Source organism: Pungitius pungitius, chromosome 1, assembly GCF_949316345.1.
Source record: "Pungitius pungitius chromosome 1, fPunPun2.1, whole genome shotgun sequence".
In the NCBI taxonomy this organism is placed as follows: Eukaryota; Metazoa; Chordata; class Actinopteri; order Perciformes; family Gasterosteidae; genus Pungitius; species Pungitius pungitius.
The window spans coordinates 29881060-29900375 of record NC_084900.1 but is presented as its reverse complement, the minus strand read 5'-3'; the positions used below and the strand labels follow the sequence as shown (position 1 = coordinate 29900375).

The 19316-nt window shown below is 43.2% G+C and overlaps 2 protein-coding genes across 6 annotated transcripts in view; one reads left to right on the top strand and one right to left on the bottom strand.

The window, feature by feature from the left end:
* The window catches only part of arhgef25a (Rho guanine nucleotide exchange factor (GEF) 25a), a 33456-nt gene extending 32018 nt beyond the window's left edge, over window positions 1-1438 (top strand). For 3 of the 4 annotated variants that reach the window (XM_062564570.1, XM_062564576.1, XM_062564574.1), the window contains one exon: window positions 782-1438. In XM_062564570.1, coding sequence (XP_062420554.1) covers window positions 782-907 — 126 coding nt within the window. In that variant the 3' untranslated portion in view covers window positions 908-1438. The remainder of the gene's footprint in view (window positions 1-781) is intronic. The other variant, XM_062564571.1, reaches the window with a different exon arrangement.
* Window positions 1439-3372: 1934 nt separating this feature from the next.
* Window positions 3373-6073, bottom strand: sp5l (Sp5 transcription factor-like). Of its 2 annotated transcripts, XM_037477681.2 has the most exons (3): window positions 5865-6073; window positions 5689-5781; window positions 3373-5347 (listed from the first exon to the last, which is right to left on the bottom strand). In XM_037477681.2, exons 2-3 carry the CDS (start codon window positions 5740-5742, stop codon window positions 4298-4300), a joined length of 1104 nt encoding a protein of 367 aa, XP_037333578.2. In that variant the 5' UTR covers window positions 5743-5781; window positions 5865-6073; the 3' UTR covers window positions 3373-4297. The 2 variants fall into 2 exon arrangements, with proteins under 2 accessions (XP_037333578.2, XP_037333577.2); XM_037477680.2 differs by having other exon boundaries at window positions 5689-6073.
* Window positions 6074-19316: the final 13243 nt, after the last annotated feature.

Here is a 19316-nt window from a genome sequence, read left to right as displayed (position 1 = left end):
CATTATAAAGAAAGTATAATAGATATCAACAAGCTGTTTTTTTATAAACTTGTTAAGACTTGTGTCAACATTTTAAAGTTTAAATGGTGTCTCCAGCTGAAAGATTTGAAGAGCTGAGAAAGACGTTTTGAGAGGATTTGAAAATGAACTCCATTGGAAACCATGTTAAAGAATTTGATGATTTTAATTATTATAAATTAAATTATAACAGCAAGAAAGCCATTCTCCTGAATGAGCTGAACATTTTAATATTTGAATGGTCTTAATAGCTAAAAGTGTGAAGGAATTGAAAGGGGGTGCGGAAGAAATAGAATAAATTGAATAAAGATTCGAAGAACAATACTTAGAATGCATTGATGCATTCCAAGTGTCGCCACTAATGGTATAATTGCCATTAGTGGCGTTTCCTGTCTTCACTGTTGTGCTCAGTGAGGCGGTGTTGCCAGGCCAGCAGTCTCTCTCTCTCTCTCTCTCTCTCTCTCTCTCTCTCTCTTTCTCTCTCTGTGTTTATTTGGGCTTGATAAGCTTTTTACATGATAAAAGAGAACGTGAGTTCAAGTCGACGAGGAAGTCTGATAGAGATGCATGTCAAGGCCAGATAATCGTTTCTCATACTTGTGTTCTGATGAATAGATGTAACTTTTGCCAGTTCATTTTTAGACTGTGGCTTTGAATTACGTCCAAGGTTATATACAGTAATGAAATATGTTTTATTTATAGAAATCAGTCCAGAAAGTGGAAGTATTTTAATTGTGTGATGAATGTTCCCCCCCATCCCCAGCAGAGAGCAGGAGAGGGCTGCCGAAGGGGTCAGGTCGCTGATTGCGGGAGTCAGCCTTCACTCTCGGGCCCCTTAGCTGGACGACGCCCCAGCATTCTGGCACAGCTGGCCGAGGACGACCTTTGAACTGCCGACTGTCTCCAGGGTCAGGAGGGTAGCAGCTAACGCCACAGCTGTGGAGGCAAGAAAAGTTGCTGAACCCTTACCTGGTTCAGTGATTATTTCTGGAGGATACTTAGGGAACATATGAAGGAATTATGGGCTGTAACTATAAATAGATTTTGCTCCTGTTTTTTTTCGAGAGCCATTCTAAAAGAGGGGACCAACCTTGGCCACCTCGAATGTACATGAACAGCACCCAGTGAGATGTTTCTGGGTTCAGAGTGAAAAAACTCAAAGGACGCAACAGCGCTTTTAGAAAAAAGTCTTTTTGAGAGTGTGTTCGCCATACTCTTCTCTCTTTTAAAGGGCAAGGGGAATTTGTTGAAGAAATATCCATTCCTAATTGGGGCGGTCACTGGAGTTACTTGTGTGACTGACTGTATCTTTGTGCAAAGATGGGTAAATGTTTGAGTGCATGAGAGTGTGAAAGTAGTGGCCGTGGCACCTCCTGTATCCTCTGATAGATCTCCTTAATCAAGTTGTTGTTTTTTTTTCTTATTTCCAATTGTGAAGACAGTACATTTTGTCAATCCCCTGCTGACAACTCCGTTGGCTGTTTGTGTCGACAAGAATCGAAAAGGCAGAACACTTGATGTGAAAAAGCCACAAGGACTTTGCTCACTTGAATTTCCAATGAAAGTGAAGCTTTCTTTCTTGCCACGGTGTTGGGAGCCCCTGTGTGCTTTCTTATTCTGTTTGACCGGGCCCTGTTTGATCTGGACAACAAAAAAAAAGGTGTGAGGGAGCCCCCTGGAGGTTCTCTCCTGAGTATGACGTCACTTCTGAATACTTTAGCTCTTTGGGCAACTCCAGAGGAGTTGAGAGATACAGTAGTTGCATTCACAGGGACCGCTGTGCTGATCCAAAGTGTTGCATGCAACATCTAGTGATTTCATTTACAGGCCGAAGAGTGCTTTTGGTTTTTTCTTGGGGGGGCGGGGGGGGGGGGGGGGGGGGCAAATGTCTTTTAAAGTGTATTGGTTTAAAATGATACAAATGATGTTTTTGTAGTTCACTGTTGTCATATCATGGCTGCGCACCATTTCTATAATCGCTGTTAGCTTTTGCCCCGATGGACTCGATACTGTACACTGCATACAAGTATGGCCGATGGAGTTTCACTATTTGTCTTGGTTAAAATGAAGGACGACCGACGTGTTGCTTGGTGAAGAGTGAAGCTGGTGGATCTGCATGCTCTTCCTCAGACAATAGTGCCAAAAAAAAGCCACATACACTCAAACCTGTGATGCTCTTACTCATTGTTATTTCGTCACGATTTTTAAAGAAGTGATAAAGAGGACAGTGTCGTTGAAGACGGAGGCTATCCTGTGAAGATCAGCTTAGTTCTGCTATGCGGCCAGCAGAGGTCCCCACCATGCTTTCACCTTCAGTTTAGTTGGATCATACAGCTGCACCAAAGATCTATGGGCCATCATTTTCAATAATCTGACCAAAACACAATTAAATACACAAAAGGAACTGAGGTGTTCATGGAGCCGTCTCATGGGACTTTTCATGGGAACTCAGACAGTGTTTCTTTAATATAAAATAATGCCACTTCAGAGAATCAAAAGCAAGGACACAAAGCCAGGAGAGGGTTAGTTAATGCTATGTCAGCCGAGTAGAAATGTTGTACAATATCAAATAAAAAGTGTCTTTTTGAACTCGGTGCAGTGTTTCTTTTCTCTACTTAATCACTTGAGTAAAACAGACATGCATTTAAAGTCTTATCTCCGCTACATTTTCTTACCTCTCGTGATCACTAAGCTGTTGCCTTACACATCCTCACAGTGTGCTAATTTCCTGTTAATTTAATTAATAATAATAAGCAGCTTAAGGATCATTTTTTCCTTTTGGCCGCATGCAAGTTCTCATGCTCCACTTTCGGGAGCCTCTGAGAGAGACAAAGGCGAAGCGCTTTGCTTGCTCTGTGGCATCCCCCTCGCAGAAAGTTCAAACGGGATTAAAAACAAAGAAGAAACCCCTGGATGAGCAGACATCTGGTTGGCTGGCCTTTGAATAAAGGCCCATTCTGGGCTGTAAAGCAGGGCCGATCGTAACACGACTGTGATATATGGAGGCTGGGGACGCAGGGGGGAGGGGGAGGGGTATAAACTTTCACAAGGGTGCAAAATCAAAGGGAGTTCCTGTCACCACCGAGGGGGTCTCAGCAACAGGGGTCCCATTCACGGGGAATTCCTATCCAGTGCCCTCTGTTGCATCTGTTGACTCAATCTTCTCCATTGAGAGAACGAAAACACTCATTAAAAGCCACATGACTGTGAACTTGATTGCAGCAGGCGAGACAAACAGCCGTATCAATGGATTGAGTGTTTACTTTGAGGTGTGAAAATCTTTGAACAGCCCACCATGTTAGGGCTTCTTTAGGAGCTTCTTCCTTCACGCCGACATCACAATGAGCAGCATTTCTATAGTGAAGGCAATCAAATTATCATTTAAATACAATGTTGGATCTTCGAAAATACCACATTTACTGATTGAGCTAAAAGGGTTAAAAACCATTCACTTTCAGTCCACCTTAGATATTTACTTCATAATGAGCTGTCAAAATGTTAGGAAAAAACATTATTAGAAAACAGGGACATCGTTTGACCATCGACATTGTTTATTAAAAATTACATGCGGCCATAACCCCAGTGAAATGTTAATGATATTTATAATTTACAAAGGATTTAAACATTAAAGTGTTTGCTAATCTGGAGCAACGCTTCTACACATTTATTGCTTAAGAGCAAGATAAATCTGTAGATCAAAGACTTACATTTCAAAAGAGATCCCTACCGTAAGGCTCATAAATTAGCTTATTATTTTGGAATAAAATCAAATTAACAGCAATAGAAACATATTTCTATTCTGAACCTGTTAACACATTTAGAAATGAGTGTTTTTTTACAGCAACCTTTGCTTTTATAAAATAAAAGAATATGCACAACATATTAAAATAAACCTTGCATCATTTCTCTCATTTCTGTCACATCCATCTCAAAATATTTACAAAATGAATACTGAATTGTTGAAATTCAAACCAATCTGAAATTGTTAAAGGCATCAAATTTAGTCACGTTTCATCTGTTTGTGTAGCGTTACACTAAACTTAGCAAAACTCTCACAATATCACTGAAAAAGGCTTCAAGTATTCTCTACAGGTGCTCCCATCAGCACACGGTCTTTAAATATTTTAGTCTTACTTGGAGTCAAAAGCGGGGCTTTGACCAGACAAGATTATCGGGCAGCATGACGCTCACCCTTGAGTGCGAGCATATGGCAGTAAGTGGGAGTCACAGAGTCTGTTCATTGTTGATTTTTTTTTTTTGGAATGACGGATGGCGGAGATTACTCCCTCTTGATGTTGGTGAGCAGAGGGTCCGTGCTCTGTGAAGGCAGCCCGGACCGGCTCTTCCTGGTCTGGTGGGTCTTGACGTGCTTGGAGAGGTGGTCACTCCTCATGAACCTCTTGCCACACTGCTGGCACCCGAAGCGCTTCTCTCCGGTGTGCGTGCGGAGGTGCCGCTGTAGCTCGTCTGAACGGGTGAAGCTTTTACCGCAAAAGAGCCAGTTGCAGACGAAGGGCCTCTCCCCGGCATGCCAGCGCAGATGTGCCTTGAGGTGAGAGGTCTTCTTGTACACTTTGCCACACTCTGGGATGTGGCAGATGTGCAGTCTCTTCTTTCCAAACTCTAAACCGCCACCGTTGGCCTGGCAGTTGGGGCACTTGCAGCGGCGGCAGCGGCGCGTGGAGCTCAGCAGGCCCTTGGAGGTGCCCTGGAGAAGAGCGGCTATCTGCGGCTGGTGACCCAAAACCAGCTGTCTGCCCAGGGAGAAGGGATGGTTGGTGGCGGGGGCGTTGGTTTGCGGCAGGCTCCACCACTGCTGCCCTTCGTCCGCGTGGCCCCCGGCGAGGTGGTGCCTGGCCGAGGAGTTCTGGATGAAGCTGGGGAAATTTTGTCCTACGCTGTTGTGCTGAGGGTAATAGGGGCCGGTGGCCTGCGGCTGCGAAGACAGCACTTTGACGGGGGAGAGTTCGAAGGAGTAGGAGGAGGGGGGTTCCGCCGGAGGGGTGAGAGGCAGCTCGTGGTGGTGGTGGTGGTGGTGGTGATGGGGGTGATGATGGTGATGGTGACCCAGACCCGGCTGCATGTGTCCCGGGAACTGCACCTTGGGCACGGTGAAAGTCATCTGGTGGGTGCTGAGGGCCGTGCTGGGCGCCATGTCGTTGCTCCAGAGCTGAAACATTCCCGAGGTGGAGCTGACGGTGCTTTCGTAGGGGAACTGGGAGCCTTCTGATCCCATAGTGCCTCCGACCTGCCAGGCCTGGCTGCAGGTGGTGGCCAGGAATGAGAGGGCGTTGGGGGCTCCCTCTGGAGACGAGCTGGGCGTCCGGTCCTGAGTGGTGATACACAAAACATACAGTATGAGCCACAAAAAAGTTTGAAATATACATTCCATTTAAAAAAAAAAGTTATTATATTGAATTTAAATGTTTGGGAAATATAAGTTTAAATGAATATATTTTCAATTTGCGTTTGTCCTGATATCTATTTATGTTACGGTTTAATAAATAGATCATTTTACCACTAAAACAATTGTGATTGTTTTCTCATGGATCAAGCAGGTAAAGCGTAAACCGCCAATTACGCAACAGTGTCGCGGCAATTTCGCTGCCGGAGAACCAGATAAAACATCCACGTGCAACGCGCGAGAAAGAAATAAAACGTGAGACAAACCTGCAAAAATGTGTGCAAAAAGTTGTCAGTCCTCTGTATCGCCAGCGCAGCCATCTGTCCTCGGGCTCCTTCTCCGCGCACCTGCAACACCAACTGCGCCGAAACGCGACGACGTGCTCAAGTCTCAACTACCGCTCGCAGCGCAGAAACAACCCAAAAAACAAAGAGACGCTCACATTCGCTTCTCCGATGACTGGGACACTTTGACAGAGCACGCAGGGGCAATCAAGTTGCCCCTCGGTCCACTGGGTAAATACTGCTGGTGGTCCAGCGGCGCACGTTTGCACGTCTAAAGTTGGGTGCGGAGTGGCGCGCAGTAAGTCCTTGTGATCATCTCAAAAGGCGCCTGAGCTGCATCTTCTCTTTATAGAGAGAAAAGATCCTCTCAACGGGGTCTCCGATATGATGCAGGAGAGTCAATAGAGAGGAGATGTGAGGGGGGAGGAGGAGGAGGAGGAGGCGGAGGGGGGGGGGGTGGGGGTTGTTAGGTGAAGGGGTGGGCTACTCATAATTTCGCTCAATTTCAACCAAATGCTGACCCCCAGGAGCCGGCTCCTCCCCCAATTGTTCTGAAATAAAATGTTTCCTGTACCATCTGAGAGGCTTTATTTGGATCTTTGGACATCTCGTGTCATTTCCCCTTTCTTTAAGTGTCAAATAACCCCCCAGGACTTTATGTTTTGAAATACATTTCAAAGTGTTCACAATTAGTGTTTCAGCAACTTTCAACTTCTACATTTAGGAGCACATTTCGAAAAAAGAGCAAAATGCTTAGTCTGTTGAAAGATGTGAGATGAATATAGCTGGCATAGTTAAAATATTTTTCACTTGGGGAGTATTTGCATATTGCTTCAACTCTGCTCTGGGAATTTAAGTGAAGATAGTAAATACACTTATTTTATATTTTGGGGAAATCAGTGATGCAGTTTTGTCTTCCAAAAGGTGGCCAAACTATATGATCTCCAGTCATAAAAAAAGAACAAAGCAGATGTCTTTGTTGTCATCATACATCTTTCATGACTCAATGCATTGGAGAGATGTTTTCTATCAAATATCTGCTTATAATCCATCACACATGCACTTTTGCAAAAGTCAAATTTGACATTCTACAATGTGAATCTAGAGACACATTTGTGTATAATTCTTCTTTAGTGATGTATTAATAGATGATAATACATATATTATTTATTTTTGGTATGGTGGTAAAAACATGCAGCTTGGAGGCCATTCATTTCATTGTTTGATTTTTAGTTTTCTCCAGATGACACAAACTTTTTGTTTCCTAATCCGGCGACAGGCAGGCAGCCCCCCGTCCCGGCAGGCGTGAGCCTCAGTCACGCTGTGAAGACAGTACCAGTGCTTTCCCTCACAAAGATAATTGATAAAACTCAATCAAAGCCCCACAGTTCTCACCAGTGGGTGACATGTCAAATAGGCCGCCCCGTGTGACATTCTCACATTGCAGAGTTCAAGTAGAGGCCGCTTCAGATGTGCTCCATTAAATGCAGATTGAGGCTTAATCTCATTCTGTAAGTCTGTTCACCATTACAATGTTAAGAGTTTAAATCCAGGCTGGGAACCTGTTTCTCATGTAAATTCCTAGTTCCTCGCTTATCTACTGCTCCCACTTTGTGGATCCCTCTGTGATCCCTAGATAAACATACCCCAAGCAGGAGCCAGCTGAATTTAGAAAAAGATTTGTGTGGAAATGTATACTTTATTAATTAATTAAAAAAATATATGTAACGGTTCTTGTATTCCACTTGGTTGTGATTGTTAGACTTTAAAACTTAAAAATAAGCATAAACAATAATACACCCGGCAGGAAAAATAACTACTACAGTTTGTACCTTTCTGAGGTTATTTGGATGAAAAAGGACCACTTTGATCATGTCAGAGACAGAGACACCTCGGCCTGAAACAAAAAATATCTCCAGACTCACAAAGACGTGCAGACTTTTACACAGATTGGGTTTAATTTAGGGGAGGGCAAAATAGAGCAAATGTGCCGGAAATTAGAATGCAAATAATATTTATCCAAAACAATAATGGCAGGATATTAGACTGTTCAATTAAGCAAAAGCAAAAATTGGATTTTATTATACTAACCCAAATGTTGCCTAATACTCTTGGTTTGATAAAAACATTTGTTAAACCCATACTGCTGTTAAAATAAGTTGAAATGAATCAAATGCATTATTGTTGTATCATACGAATCTCCTACGTAAATATGAATGTGTGTAATGTAACAGCAACAGCATTTAGGTAAATAGTCCAATTCCTAATTAAAGTAAACACTTAGGATGAAAGGAAACAGTGGTAAAGGGAAAGCGAGTGAAGGACTTAGGAAATAGGAATGTGTGTTGGAGGCAGCGGTATACTGTTATGTCTCTGGTTTATTACTGAGCAGAAGTTGTTAATTACCCTGATTCTTATTTCCTGTCCCCTCTCCCCCCCCACCCCACCCCCACTGTACTGCCTCCCAGATGAGTGGCTTTGAAGTGCAAAGTACCCTCTCCTCACTTTGAACTGTGAAAACAATGCTCATGTGGTGGTGCTTACCTTCCCCACGTTACCTCATTTAAATAGACCTGGATACGGCTTCCACAGTTTTCAAGGGAAAACTCATTCCACAGAAAGAGGTCCCTGTGTTCATCAAACAGCTGTTGAGATGGCTGGTAATCAGTCCCGCTCCGTGATACGCTGCACGGCTGCTTCGACCGAGTGGCTACCGGCGAATTCAACTTCAAAAACAAACACCGGCTGTATTCCAACGAGAAAAAGAACTCACATTAAAAACCAAAAGGGCTTTTAGTGATAGTGTAATGATCTCACATAGACCCTGATCCTGATGGGGGTTTCTTTTTTTTTTGTTGTTGCTCATTGTGAAAAACAAATGGTGCTGTTTTTGTTGCAGACATAATCTCACTCTTAAGCTCAGAACGTAGAATATGCAAGTGGCTGCTCAAGCTGTTTTTACCCCGCCTGCGGGGCAGTTTAGAAGTCTCAGATCACTAAATTGTCCCAGCTGTCTTGACCATCTGCACTGAAAAAAAGGGACAGCCACAGAGGAGAGCAGGCTTTTGTACTGGTGGCCATGTCAAAAAGCCAATTTTACAGCACTGTGCCGACTCAATGGCTCCCAAGTGACACATGTGGCCTAATGGATGAGACAGACAGCATGTAAAAGACAGGCTGCTAACTGTGGTGCTTTCCTCTTTAGCCATTCAAACCCAAGACGGGACAAGACGGGGTGTGATTAGCATGACACTCCGGGGCTGCAGCTCGATACCTCATTCAGGAGTCTCTTTCCTGTTTCCCATTGAGTTAGAAATGTATGGGTGTGTTTATGAGTGGCTGACAGAGTGACGTTTAGAGGCACATGGATACGGTTCACCTCAGATTACTAAATGGCATAAAACGTTGAGTCGCATTTCTTTATTGTACCGTGTCAACTGTGCAGATACCTGGTCCATCAGTGAATATATTGTGGAGGGGGGGAAACTGTAAGAGGCTCCTCGCTTTGTGTCAGCTCATCCCCAGAATGTAAGTTAAACACAGCCAAACCCAAACCTTCTGCCTCTGGCATCTTTTAACACATAGTTTGGTTCTGAGAAAAACAAAATGCTTCTGCCTACCATCACTCTACTATCACTCTACTATCACTCTACTATCACTCTACCATCACTCTACTATCACTCTACCATCACTCTACTATCACTCTACCATCACTCTACCATCACTCTACCATCACTCTACTATCACTCTACTATCACTCTACTATCACTCTACTATCACTCTACCATCACTCTACTATCACTCTACTATCACTCTACTATCACTCTACCATCACTCTACCATCACTCTACCATCACTCTACCATCACTCTACTATCACTCTACTATCACTCTACCATCACTCTACTATCACTCTACTATCACTCTACTATCACTCTACTATCACTCTACCATCACTCTACTATCACTCTACTATCACTCTACCATCACTCTACTATCACTCTACTATCACTCTACTATCACTCTACTATCACTCTACCATCACTCTACCATCACTCTACCATCACTCTACTATCACTCTACTATCACTCTACCATCACTCTACTATCACTCTACTATCACTCTACTATCACTCTACCATCACTCTACTATCACTCTACTATCACTCTACTATCACTCTACCACCACTCTACTATCACTCTACTATCACTCTACCATCACTCTACTATCACTCTACTATCACTCTACTATCACTCTACCATCACTCTACCATCATTCTACCATCACTCTACTATCACTCTACTATCACTCTACTATCACTCTACTATCACTCTACCATCACTCTACTATCACTCTACCATTACTCTACCATCACTCTACCATCACTCTACTATCACTCTACCATCACTCTACTATCACTCTACTATCACTCTACTATCACTCTACCATCACTCTACCATCACTCTACTATCACTCTACTATCACTCTACCATCACTCTACTATCACTCTACTATCACTCAGGTAATATGCAATGATAAATGATCCTAGAGGACCACCTCAAAATAAATCATAACTAAGAGTGCTTCAATCCCCAAATTTATTTTTTAACATAAACCAATAACTAATGCATGTTGGATTGTAATTAGCCTTCTTGGTTGCTTAAAATAATATTTCCTCACTCACAAATGTTTTATTTTTGTAGTTTTTTTTCTCACTTATATAATAATGAATAAAATATTCATTTAAATAAACTGGTAAATTCTAACACATTTAGAATCTAACAAATTTAACCAACAAATCCCAGAATGGCAATATTTTTGTATTACTACTCGAATATCTTGACACGGCAACACACTTCTCCTATGATCCCGAGGTGATCACTGCTAGGTGTGAGAAGTAGAAATCTACAAAAATCCCCTCGTCTCTTGTCCATTAGCATGTACGGAAAGCCCAAAATCTCCCGTCCTGGGCTGACAGCACGCGTCTCCACTTGTCAAAGAAAACTTTTATCAATACCAAGAGCACTTGAAGTTTGTTTGCATTTTGTTTTCCAGCACTCTTAACAACTTCAGAAGTCAGATCACAGGAGTATCTGATCAAAGCGCTTCGTGGTTAGTTCTGGAAACACAGGAGTGCTACGCCACGCTTTGATACTCCACATCAATATTTCAATTCAACAATCACTTGACATGCACCCGTGCTCCCAGAGACGGAAGGGGGAGAGAGAGAGAGAGAGAGAGAGACCCAGGGAAGATGGCGGGTGAAGTATAGAGAAGAAATCATCTTCAGTGGCAATTTGACCTAAAATGAACCGAGACGACCTTTACGCCGCTAATGCTGCCTATAATCTACTGAAAGGAGGGAAGTCAACGAGTTCTATCATAGAACAGAGTTTAATCAACAAAATGTTGAAAAGAGACCACGGAACTAGCATGCACTTTTTATTTAATAGACTCACTGTGACCTCACTTAGATCTACGTATCAGTGCTGGAGCTGAAACACTTCGTCACACACTGGAAATCTGAGCACAGGATGTGTTTCATGTTTTATCAAAGGTAAGTACAGGAACTCTGTAGTGTAAAGATGGATACAGTCCATCTGCCAAATGTCACTTTCACACTGCTTCACAATCATTTCATCATCCCGACAGGAAGTGACATGCTTTGAAGCCTCCAGTCTATAAAATATGACGTTTGATCTGAACAAGAGATTTGTGGCATTAAAAGGTGTGTAGTCAATCCAGAGATAACAGGTGACACCAGTAAAGCCATCGCTATGGTTTACAGCTCACTGGAACAGGGAACTAAACGGAGCCGTTTAATGCTAGTTAAAGGAGTGGTAGAACTTTTTGGGGATTCATACCACTCGTTAATACACGATTGTATGTTTAAATATGTTGTTTATGTATATACATGTGTTTCCCCCCTACATAATAGTTATTTGTATTTCTGCTTCGCTTTTTTGACTTTGTTTGGATGTATTGATGTATTCAATTTCCTTACACTAATAATGTGGTTTGCTGTTTAATCGGTTGTCTGACATCATTTCCTTTTGGGGCTAAACTATCCACTGTATCCACACCTGATACGTTTATGTTAATACATAACCCCAACACAACATTTAAAATTTATGATAACTAATTTACCAGAAAAAAAGAGAATTGTTTATTCATAGGGTCTGCTGTGTAAACTCCCTTAAAAGATGAATTCCCTACAATTGCCTGTCTGTACAATGCCACATAGAATGAATAATAAAAAAGCAAACGCAGAGACAAAAGGGGGGAAAAATGAAACAATGGGATTATCAATCATGAAGCGTCTCCATACGCATTAAGACAAAGAACAACAGGGGTAAATAATTAGCTGCAACACTTGACAATACCATTTACAGCCATCAATTCAATGCGGGTATTGTTGCACGCAGGGACCCCTGCCAATTGATCTTATTGCTTTGTTCCGCGGCTGTGGGAGACGGGAGCACCTGTCACATTGATGCTAACATCTGATCTAAACTACTGTACTCCAGAGGGGGAATGGGAATAAAATCACACCAGTTATCAGAAGAATGGATTCTCTAATGTTCTGTATTGTTTTCATGTTGAACATCACAGGAGAAAAATGACTGCGCGGAGCATCATTGTTGGGTGCGCAGAGGGCCCGGTGGCATCAAGCAAAGAAACCAGAGCTAACAAGCCGTGGATCCCATTTCATAAATATTACCCATGAAGCCCCAGGACGGCATCTGAGGAAGAGAGACTCGCGTCGGCGCGGTAACCGGATCTTCTGGCGACGCTCCAGCTGAAATCGGAAATTCAAAGCAGGAGCAGAGGTACAAGGGCTACATGTGCAGAGGAGTGCCGCACAGCCAGAGCAGTACATTTATTTGTAAATGTACGCTTGTGATGCCACTATCTGTTAAGCCCCTCCGTCAGCTCAGCCCCGCGTAATGTGAGGCGAAGTGTCACCCTGTCACACCGTGCCAGGGATCAGCCGGCTGTCTGTGCGCGCTCCGAGGAGGAGGAGGGGAGGAAATGACACGGAGGCTCTTTCATCTAATCCGTGTGGTGTAATTTGCACCTCGGTAAATTTAATTGATGACTACTGATCAAATGCTTGCCTTTGAAAATAGAATCTTTGGGATTGTTATTTTCCCCTTCAACCTGCAAAAAGAATTCTTAATGCGCCCGGTGAGAGGTTTCTAACTGATGGATCACATTTTGAGAGTTTGAACTTTGGTGGTGTGTACTGAGCAACTAACCACAACTTCTGCCAATATTATGTGCATTTTCTTTCTGTACAAACTTCATCAAGCAAACTTGGACAGACTTTTCTTCCTTCTGCACGCAGCAGTAGCATATGCACCTAGGCTCCGTGTGCATTCAGCTTCCTCCAGAGATCCAACCTGAGCATCAATGTCATTCAGACAAATGCATAGTGACAGGCCGAGCTTATCGGTGTCAACGTCAGCCGGCTCTCCGGGACTTTGATTCCGCACTTTTCCCACAGCTGAACAGAAGGCTCTGCTTTGCAAAACAAACCAACAAACAGGGAACCCGAAGAGTGTGATGAAAGAGTAAACAACACGGCCCGGTTACATGCCCCACAACCATGACACTTCCTAAGTAGGTTACCGTGGAGGGTAACCCAATTTAACACCTGGGTCGGATTCCAGTCAGAACATGCTGAGCACCCGAGGAAGGCTGTGCGGGCACGGCGAGGATGACGAGGGATCGACCCGTCTCAGGGCCGTGGCCTCGGAAAATCAAACGCGCCCCGGCACTAATGCGCTTGCACGTGTACAAAGCAGTTCATTATCAGGAAAAATGATTGGGAGTCAATCTATTGATGTTGCCTAACTAATTGTAAAGCAGGAGATTCAAAAGCAGATGTTGCATTTCAAAGCAGTTGTGAGCAAGGAGACAGGTTATGATTTATGCTAAAAATGTGTGGCTTCAAAGCGTCGAACGCGGCTTCTAAACAAATTGAACAAGTCAAGCGCTATTCACCCAGGACCAGGAGGGAGCCCGGCGCGTGTAGATCAGAGGCGCGCGGCTGCCGCTTGTAATATCACTCAGTGGAGGGGGGGGGGTCCCACTGGGGTGGGGGTGGGGGGGGGGAGCAGCACAGAGAGGCTAACACTGAGCACTGCTCGCACGGAGAGGAATTATGTACAAATGCAGCTGCAACACCTGCGCAGAAACGTCTCCCCCTTCCTTCTGCCCTTCTGGAGCATCTTCCACAAGGAGGGGGGGGGGGGGGGCGAGTGGGTGGAGAGGGGTGGGCAGCACCTTGAGACTTGACATCCTTTCTGTGCATGGCACTATTATTTGGGAGGAGATTGCAGAGTTGGTAGAAGACACGGCGCCAGTATGTCAACATACTGATGCAATTTTAGTAAACACGGATAAAAGCGGGTTACTTGCTGGGATGATTTGGTGGATGGTGGTTTCAAAAATGTGTCGATCCAAACGAGGCGGAGCTGCGTGACACCAGATCATAAATGACTGGGCTCGCCTCTGATTTTTTTAGTAAGGTCAAAGGCCAAAGGGAATGATTTGGAGAATTAGAAATAAGGCAATTCAGGAGATGGAAAGGATTGTAATGCTATAATGATACATCCTGCGCAAAGGATTGGTGTATCATCGTGAATTTTACATCACAGAAGTGTTCCTCCTTGTTGACGCTGCCATGCATGGAAGAAGACAGACAGCCCGGACTTCTCTCATAAGTCACTTTTCCGTCTGTTTTCTTCTATTTGATGCTGCCTAAATTGGGACGGGAAAAAACGAAATGCTACATTTTTAATTAACTTCATAACATCTGCACTTGTGCTTTGAGAGAGCAGCGAGATTTCCTTTTAACCTATTCCAGCACATTTGCACACCAAGGTAAATCTTGATGCTGGCACTCTTACAGAAAGGAGAAGAAAAAAAAAATCAAAAATGGAAATGAACTCTCACTTGTATGTGCAGATCAAAGAGACAGAATTATTCAACTTTTTGCCATTGCTTGATCTTCAAAAAAGAAGAGAGGAAAAAGTAGGGAAGATCTAGATGGATAAATTAAATAAATTAAGTTGGTGCTCTTCGGTTGTTTTATGAGCTTTTGTTTCCTCATCTGGTGTGTTTCCTCATGCATCGTCCTGTCCTGTCCTGTGCTGTTTCATTGTGCGGGTAAAACAGGCGTGTGCTCATGTATTCTACTGACCTCACTCCACAAACATTGTATTATACTTCTCTCTCTTTCATTTTGACAACTTTATCTGGTTTTCCGATAACTGATATATCTCTGAAAATAATATGCATTACTGAATACTCATCTATTTTGGAAAGAGTAAAGAAATGCAACCAGCAGCGTGACTCGGAGTACCTTTGTGCATTGTCATTCTGCCCAGTTATTCATGACAAATCAAAGTGCCAGTCACACTATTCATCCTTAATACCGTAGCTCTTAAATTAAAAGTCTGCTAACATATTTTGTGTTTCTGGTAAAGCTGAAATAACTGAATTACTTTTCATAGATTTTCTTGTCTCAGATATTACAGCAAACAGCTTTTCAACAATCTCACGTATCTACAGTAAAATAACTCAAGAGGAATATTATTGCCTCACTTTACACAATCTATACTGTATGTGAATTTAAGCAATTTCACACGCCGTGTTAGCATACAGTTTGATACCTCCCCACTAGAGGGAGCTGTTGACAAAGCAACTGAAAGATACAGATTACTTTCCCTTATGGGACGATTCCGGATCAAGTCCCTTCAAGGCAAACATTTAAAATTTCACATGTGGATTTTAAGGAAGGAGGAGTTTGATCTCTTATAATATGCGAAACATTAGCGGAACTTGGACTTGGTGCTAGTTGTGATTCCTTCCCCCTGCAGTCTTTCTCAGGTCAGAGGTCTATGAAATCGGAGCAGGTGAGTCCAGCCCTCCCTCACCCCCCCGGTCGCAGGCATCTGCCCGGGCCGCCCTGACTGATGTGGGTGATATCACAGCACACCAAAGCTCCTTCAACAAATCTCCCTTTGATAGTGCGCACACAATGGTGTCTCTATAGGAGCCCCCTTGCCTCTGTGTGTGTGTGTGTGTGTGTGTGAGGGCACAGTCTCACTCAGAAAAGAAAATGGCAGGGAGAAAAAAAAAGAAATGTGCTCGATGAGAGAAGGCTGGCTCTAGATTTATGGGGACGAAAGCGTTTCCTTTGACCGCTTCCCTCCACAAGAGGACACTGCTTCCATATTGGGTCTTTTACACCCCCCCCCCCCACACTCCAGTTTAGCCGGTTGCAAAATGTACACATGCATTAGTCAATAAGTAGATCATTTGCCTGATCTATGTTTAGTTTAAATAATGTATTAACAATCTTAACAACAAATTACAGGCATTACATGAAGCAAAACACTGCTGTTTCATTCATATATATTTAAAGAAAAACAAACTATGGAAATCAAGGTGTTTTTATACACACCTTGTTTGATCAACAATTAAGATCAAGCTGTACAGATCATCATACAATGTCTATGCAACTAAACACAATTTTATGTCCATCTTTTAAATCTTATTTCATTTCATTGTTTCTTATTTTCCCTTGAGACCGATGTATATCGCTCATCATGCTCGTGTGTGTAATCATAATACATCTCACATGACTGACAGCAGAATAATCATTCTTTTAATCGTTTTTATTGATTTACTTTAAGAAAACTGTAAGCGTTTGCATTGTCTTGCTGCTCTCTTAGTCACACTATTAAGTCAATCAGACCACAGACCTCGTCGGGAATAAATGGCCTGATCAAGTTCCTCCACATCACTGCTTAGACCATGTCAGAGGGATCTAGAGGAGTCTATGAGTTTAGTGTAAAAGGCCAGAAAATGTTTTTGTGCATTGATAAATCTACCAGTGTTTGCGGAGCTCCTTTCTTGATGTATTGACATGTTTCAATTATAAAAAAAAAAGAAAAGAGTATAGCCTTAACATAGCTTGTGAGGTGGGGTCGGGGATGGGGGCGGTGGGGGGGCAGGCTCTTTGCTTTGTCTTCTGTTGAGTGGGGCCATCAGATAACAGCCGGGACAATGGCTCTCCATTCTGTGGGCTCTCTTAAAATGAGCAGGAAGCGGCGGTGGCTGCGGAGCGGAGGCTTCTGGTGGAGTCCCCGAGGGCCGCTCAGCCCTGACGGAGCACGCCACCGCTGAATCGCTGGAGAGCGTGAGAGGAAATGAGAAGCTGGTGGCCACCCAGCTGGTGCCACGGGGGCCCTTTGATGCTGAATAGGCATGGTGCAAGGTAGAGGTGATTGGAAGGAAAATGAAGAATAGCGGCATAAGGCATTGCACTTTGAATTGATATTGGAGCAGCATCCGTTGTCATAGATACTAAGGTTCACTGTATTCAATGGCGATATAACCCGAGGCCATTGATTTGTTGTTTTATCATGAGGCTCCACGCTTTTTTATGAGCATGGAGCTAACAATGAGGTGCATAAGAAACTAAAATCTCTCACCCCTTTTATATTTTCCCCACACCTTAAGAACTGGTCAAAACTGGCTCGATTTTAAGCAGTTATCACACAACATGTAATTTTGTACTTCTCTGTTCTGCCTTATTAGGGCCGCTGTAGCTGTTGGGGTTAGTTGTTTGTCTCGCCTGTCCTGACAGCGTCACACCTTTCATACGTCTCCATTCCCCAGTTTGCATGTTCACCAGATGTGGTCATACGACGCACAGCATTATTTCCTACGTTGTCACAATTTTGAATATAGACTCATACAGAGAACCATACATCTCATACAACATACTGTTTGTTGTACCTCAGCTCTGAGAGTTTGAACTTTCTGCCTGGGACCCTGGCTTCAGATAAGAAGGGATGCCAAAGGAAAAATAAGGTTTCTCAGGGGGTAACAAATAAATTCCTACCGCCTAACAATGCATTCACGGTTTCCTTTATCCAGTATTTATTTTTTGTGCAGCGGATCTTAATTTTAGCACAACGAAACAATACAAAACCTCTCTTTCTGGCGCGTTGTGGCAGGAAGGTCGTCTGGCAGTGGCCTTCAGTACATTTGTGGGTCCACGTCTCCCTGCCCTCCACCCTGCTGATTCAGCCTGGTCCGTGCTGTTTAGGGTGTCTGGTGATGCCGCCGTCCTGTGAACCACCACGTGGAGCTCTAAGGATGACGTCCAGAGATGGGATATTGCTCAATGGAATACGTGACAATAGGAATTACATAAGAAACTGTTCATGAATGAGAGCAAAAGCCCAACAGATTACTGTTTTCACTCTGACTTATCTTAAAATGTTTTACTTGCAATCAAAAATATATTAAAATAATGTTTCTTCTTCTTGGGCCTTGCTTTTGACATTGACTTATTTTGTCCTGAGTTCAAAGCCTTTTAGTATGAAGTATGAAGACCACATACGGGAATTATACCTTCTATAATCCATGTCTGTCTTGTGCATGTGAACTTGGCGCGCGTGTGAGATACTTTTACTTAAGTGAGCAAAGTATTTTCCACACAGAAAATGAAGAGTGCTCGCTGCTATGTAGTGAGAGAAGAAAATAAGTAACAGTGTTTTTCGAAATGTAATTTGTAACCCCCACAAGATCATGTCATGTTATGTTATGAGCCAATGATATGCTCATCTTCCAGCAGCAAGCAGCTGAAGGCCACTACAATTTGATATAATACATTTTTGGCAAAAGAAGGAACACGTCTTTTTTCCTTTTTACCTTTTTCCTTTCCAATTATTAAGACAAATACACGTATAGTCAATCTTCCTTCAATTCTTATTGCATGGTTGGTTGAGCAGGCTTTCAGATAAAGTAAATAGAGCAATTAAGAAAAGCAGTCAGCTCCAGTCCGTCTGTATTACTTAGATTTAAGCAGATAAACATCTTCAGTAAGCAGGCGTAACTGTGTTGGTGCAAATTCAAATACTAAAAGTTGTCGAGTCAACATTTTTGGACGAGGAGCACAATATGGCTGCTCTGAACTCTGTGAGGTGAACCTCGCTGCACCGGTGATTCTTAAGGACCTACTCCATCAGAGTCTCACGCACAAGACTAAATACTAGAGTCACTACAGTGGATCAAAATCTCATTCCCTTCATACACCACGTGGGGGATTTTCTCAACATTTGCTTCTCTTGCAGCTTTTTGCAATCGCTAAGACACAAATTCTGAGACCAAGACCCCCTTGTTTAAATCTCTACACCAAAATAACACAACAAATTGACATACAATTGTATGTGTACATCTGGGACCTACTATTCTGTGGCATTGTACACTCACTAGTTCTGAGGAATGTACCGGAATGTTTGCCCGAGAACCTCAAAGACAACACAAGGAAATGCGATTTCTTCATTGGGTTTTACGTTATAAGGGCTGAAAGCGAATGGAGTCTGGACAGAAGTGTTCCGGTGACGCAGACAATGCAGCAGCCGGTCTAACAATTTGGTTCAAGGTTGTGTCGCCGTTGTGTACTTGAGCTGCACAATGCTTTGGCGTGAGCGAGGAAGTGACAGGTCTCATAACCCCGGCCCTCCGCGGGGTCAAAACAGCTCCCCTGCATCGTTAATTAAATTAAATTGTTATTCTGGGAGTGAG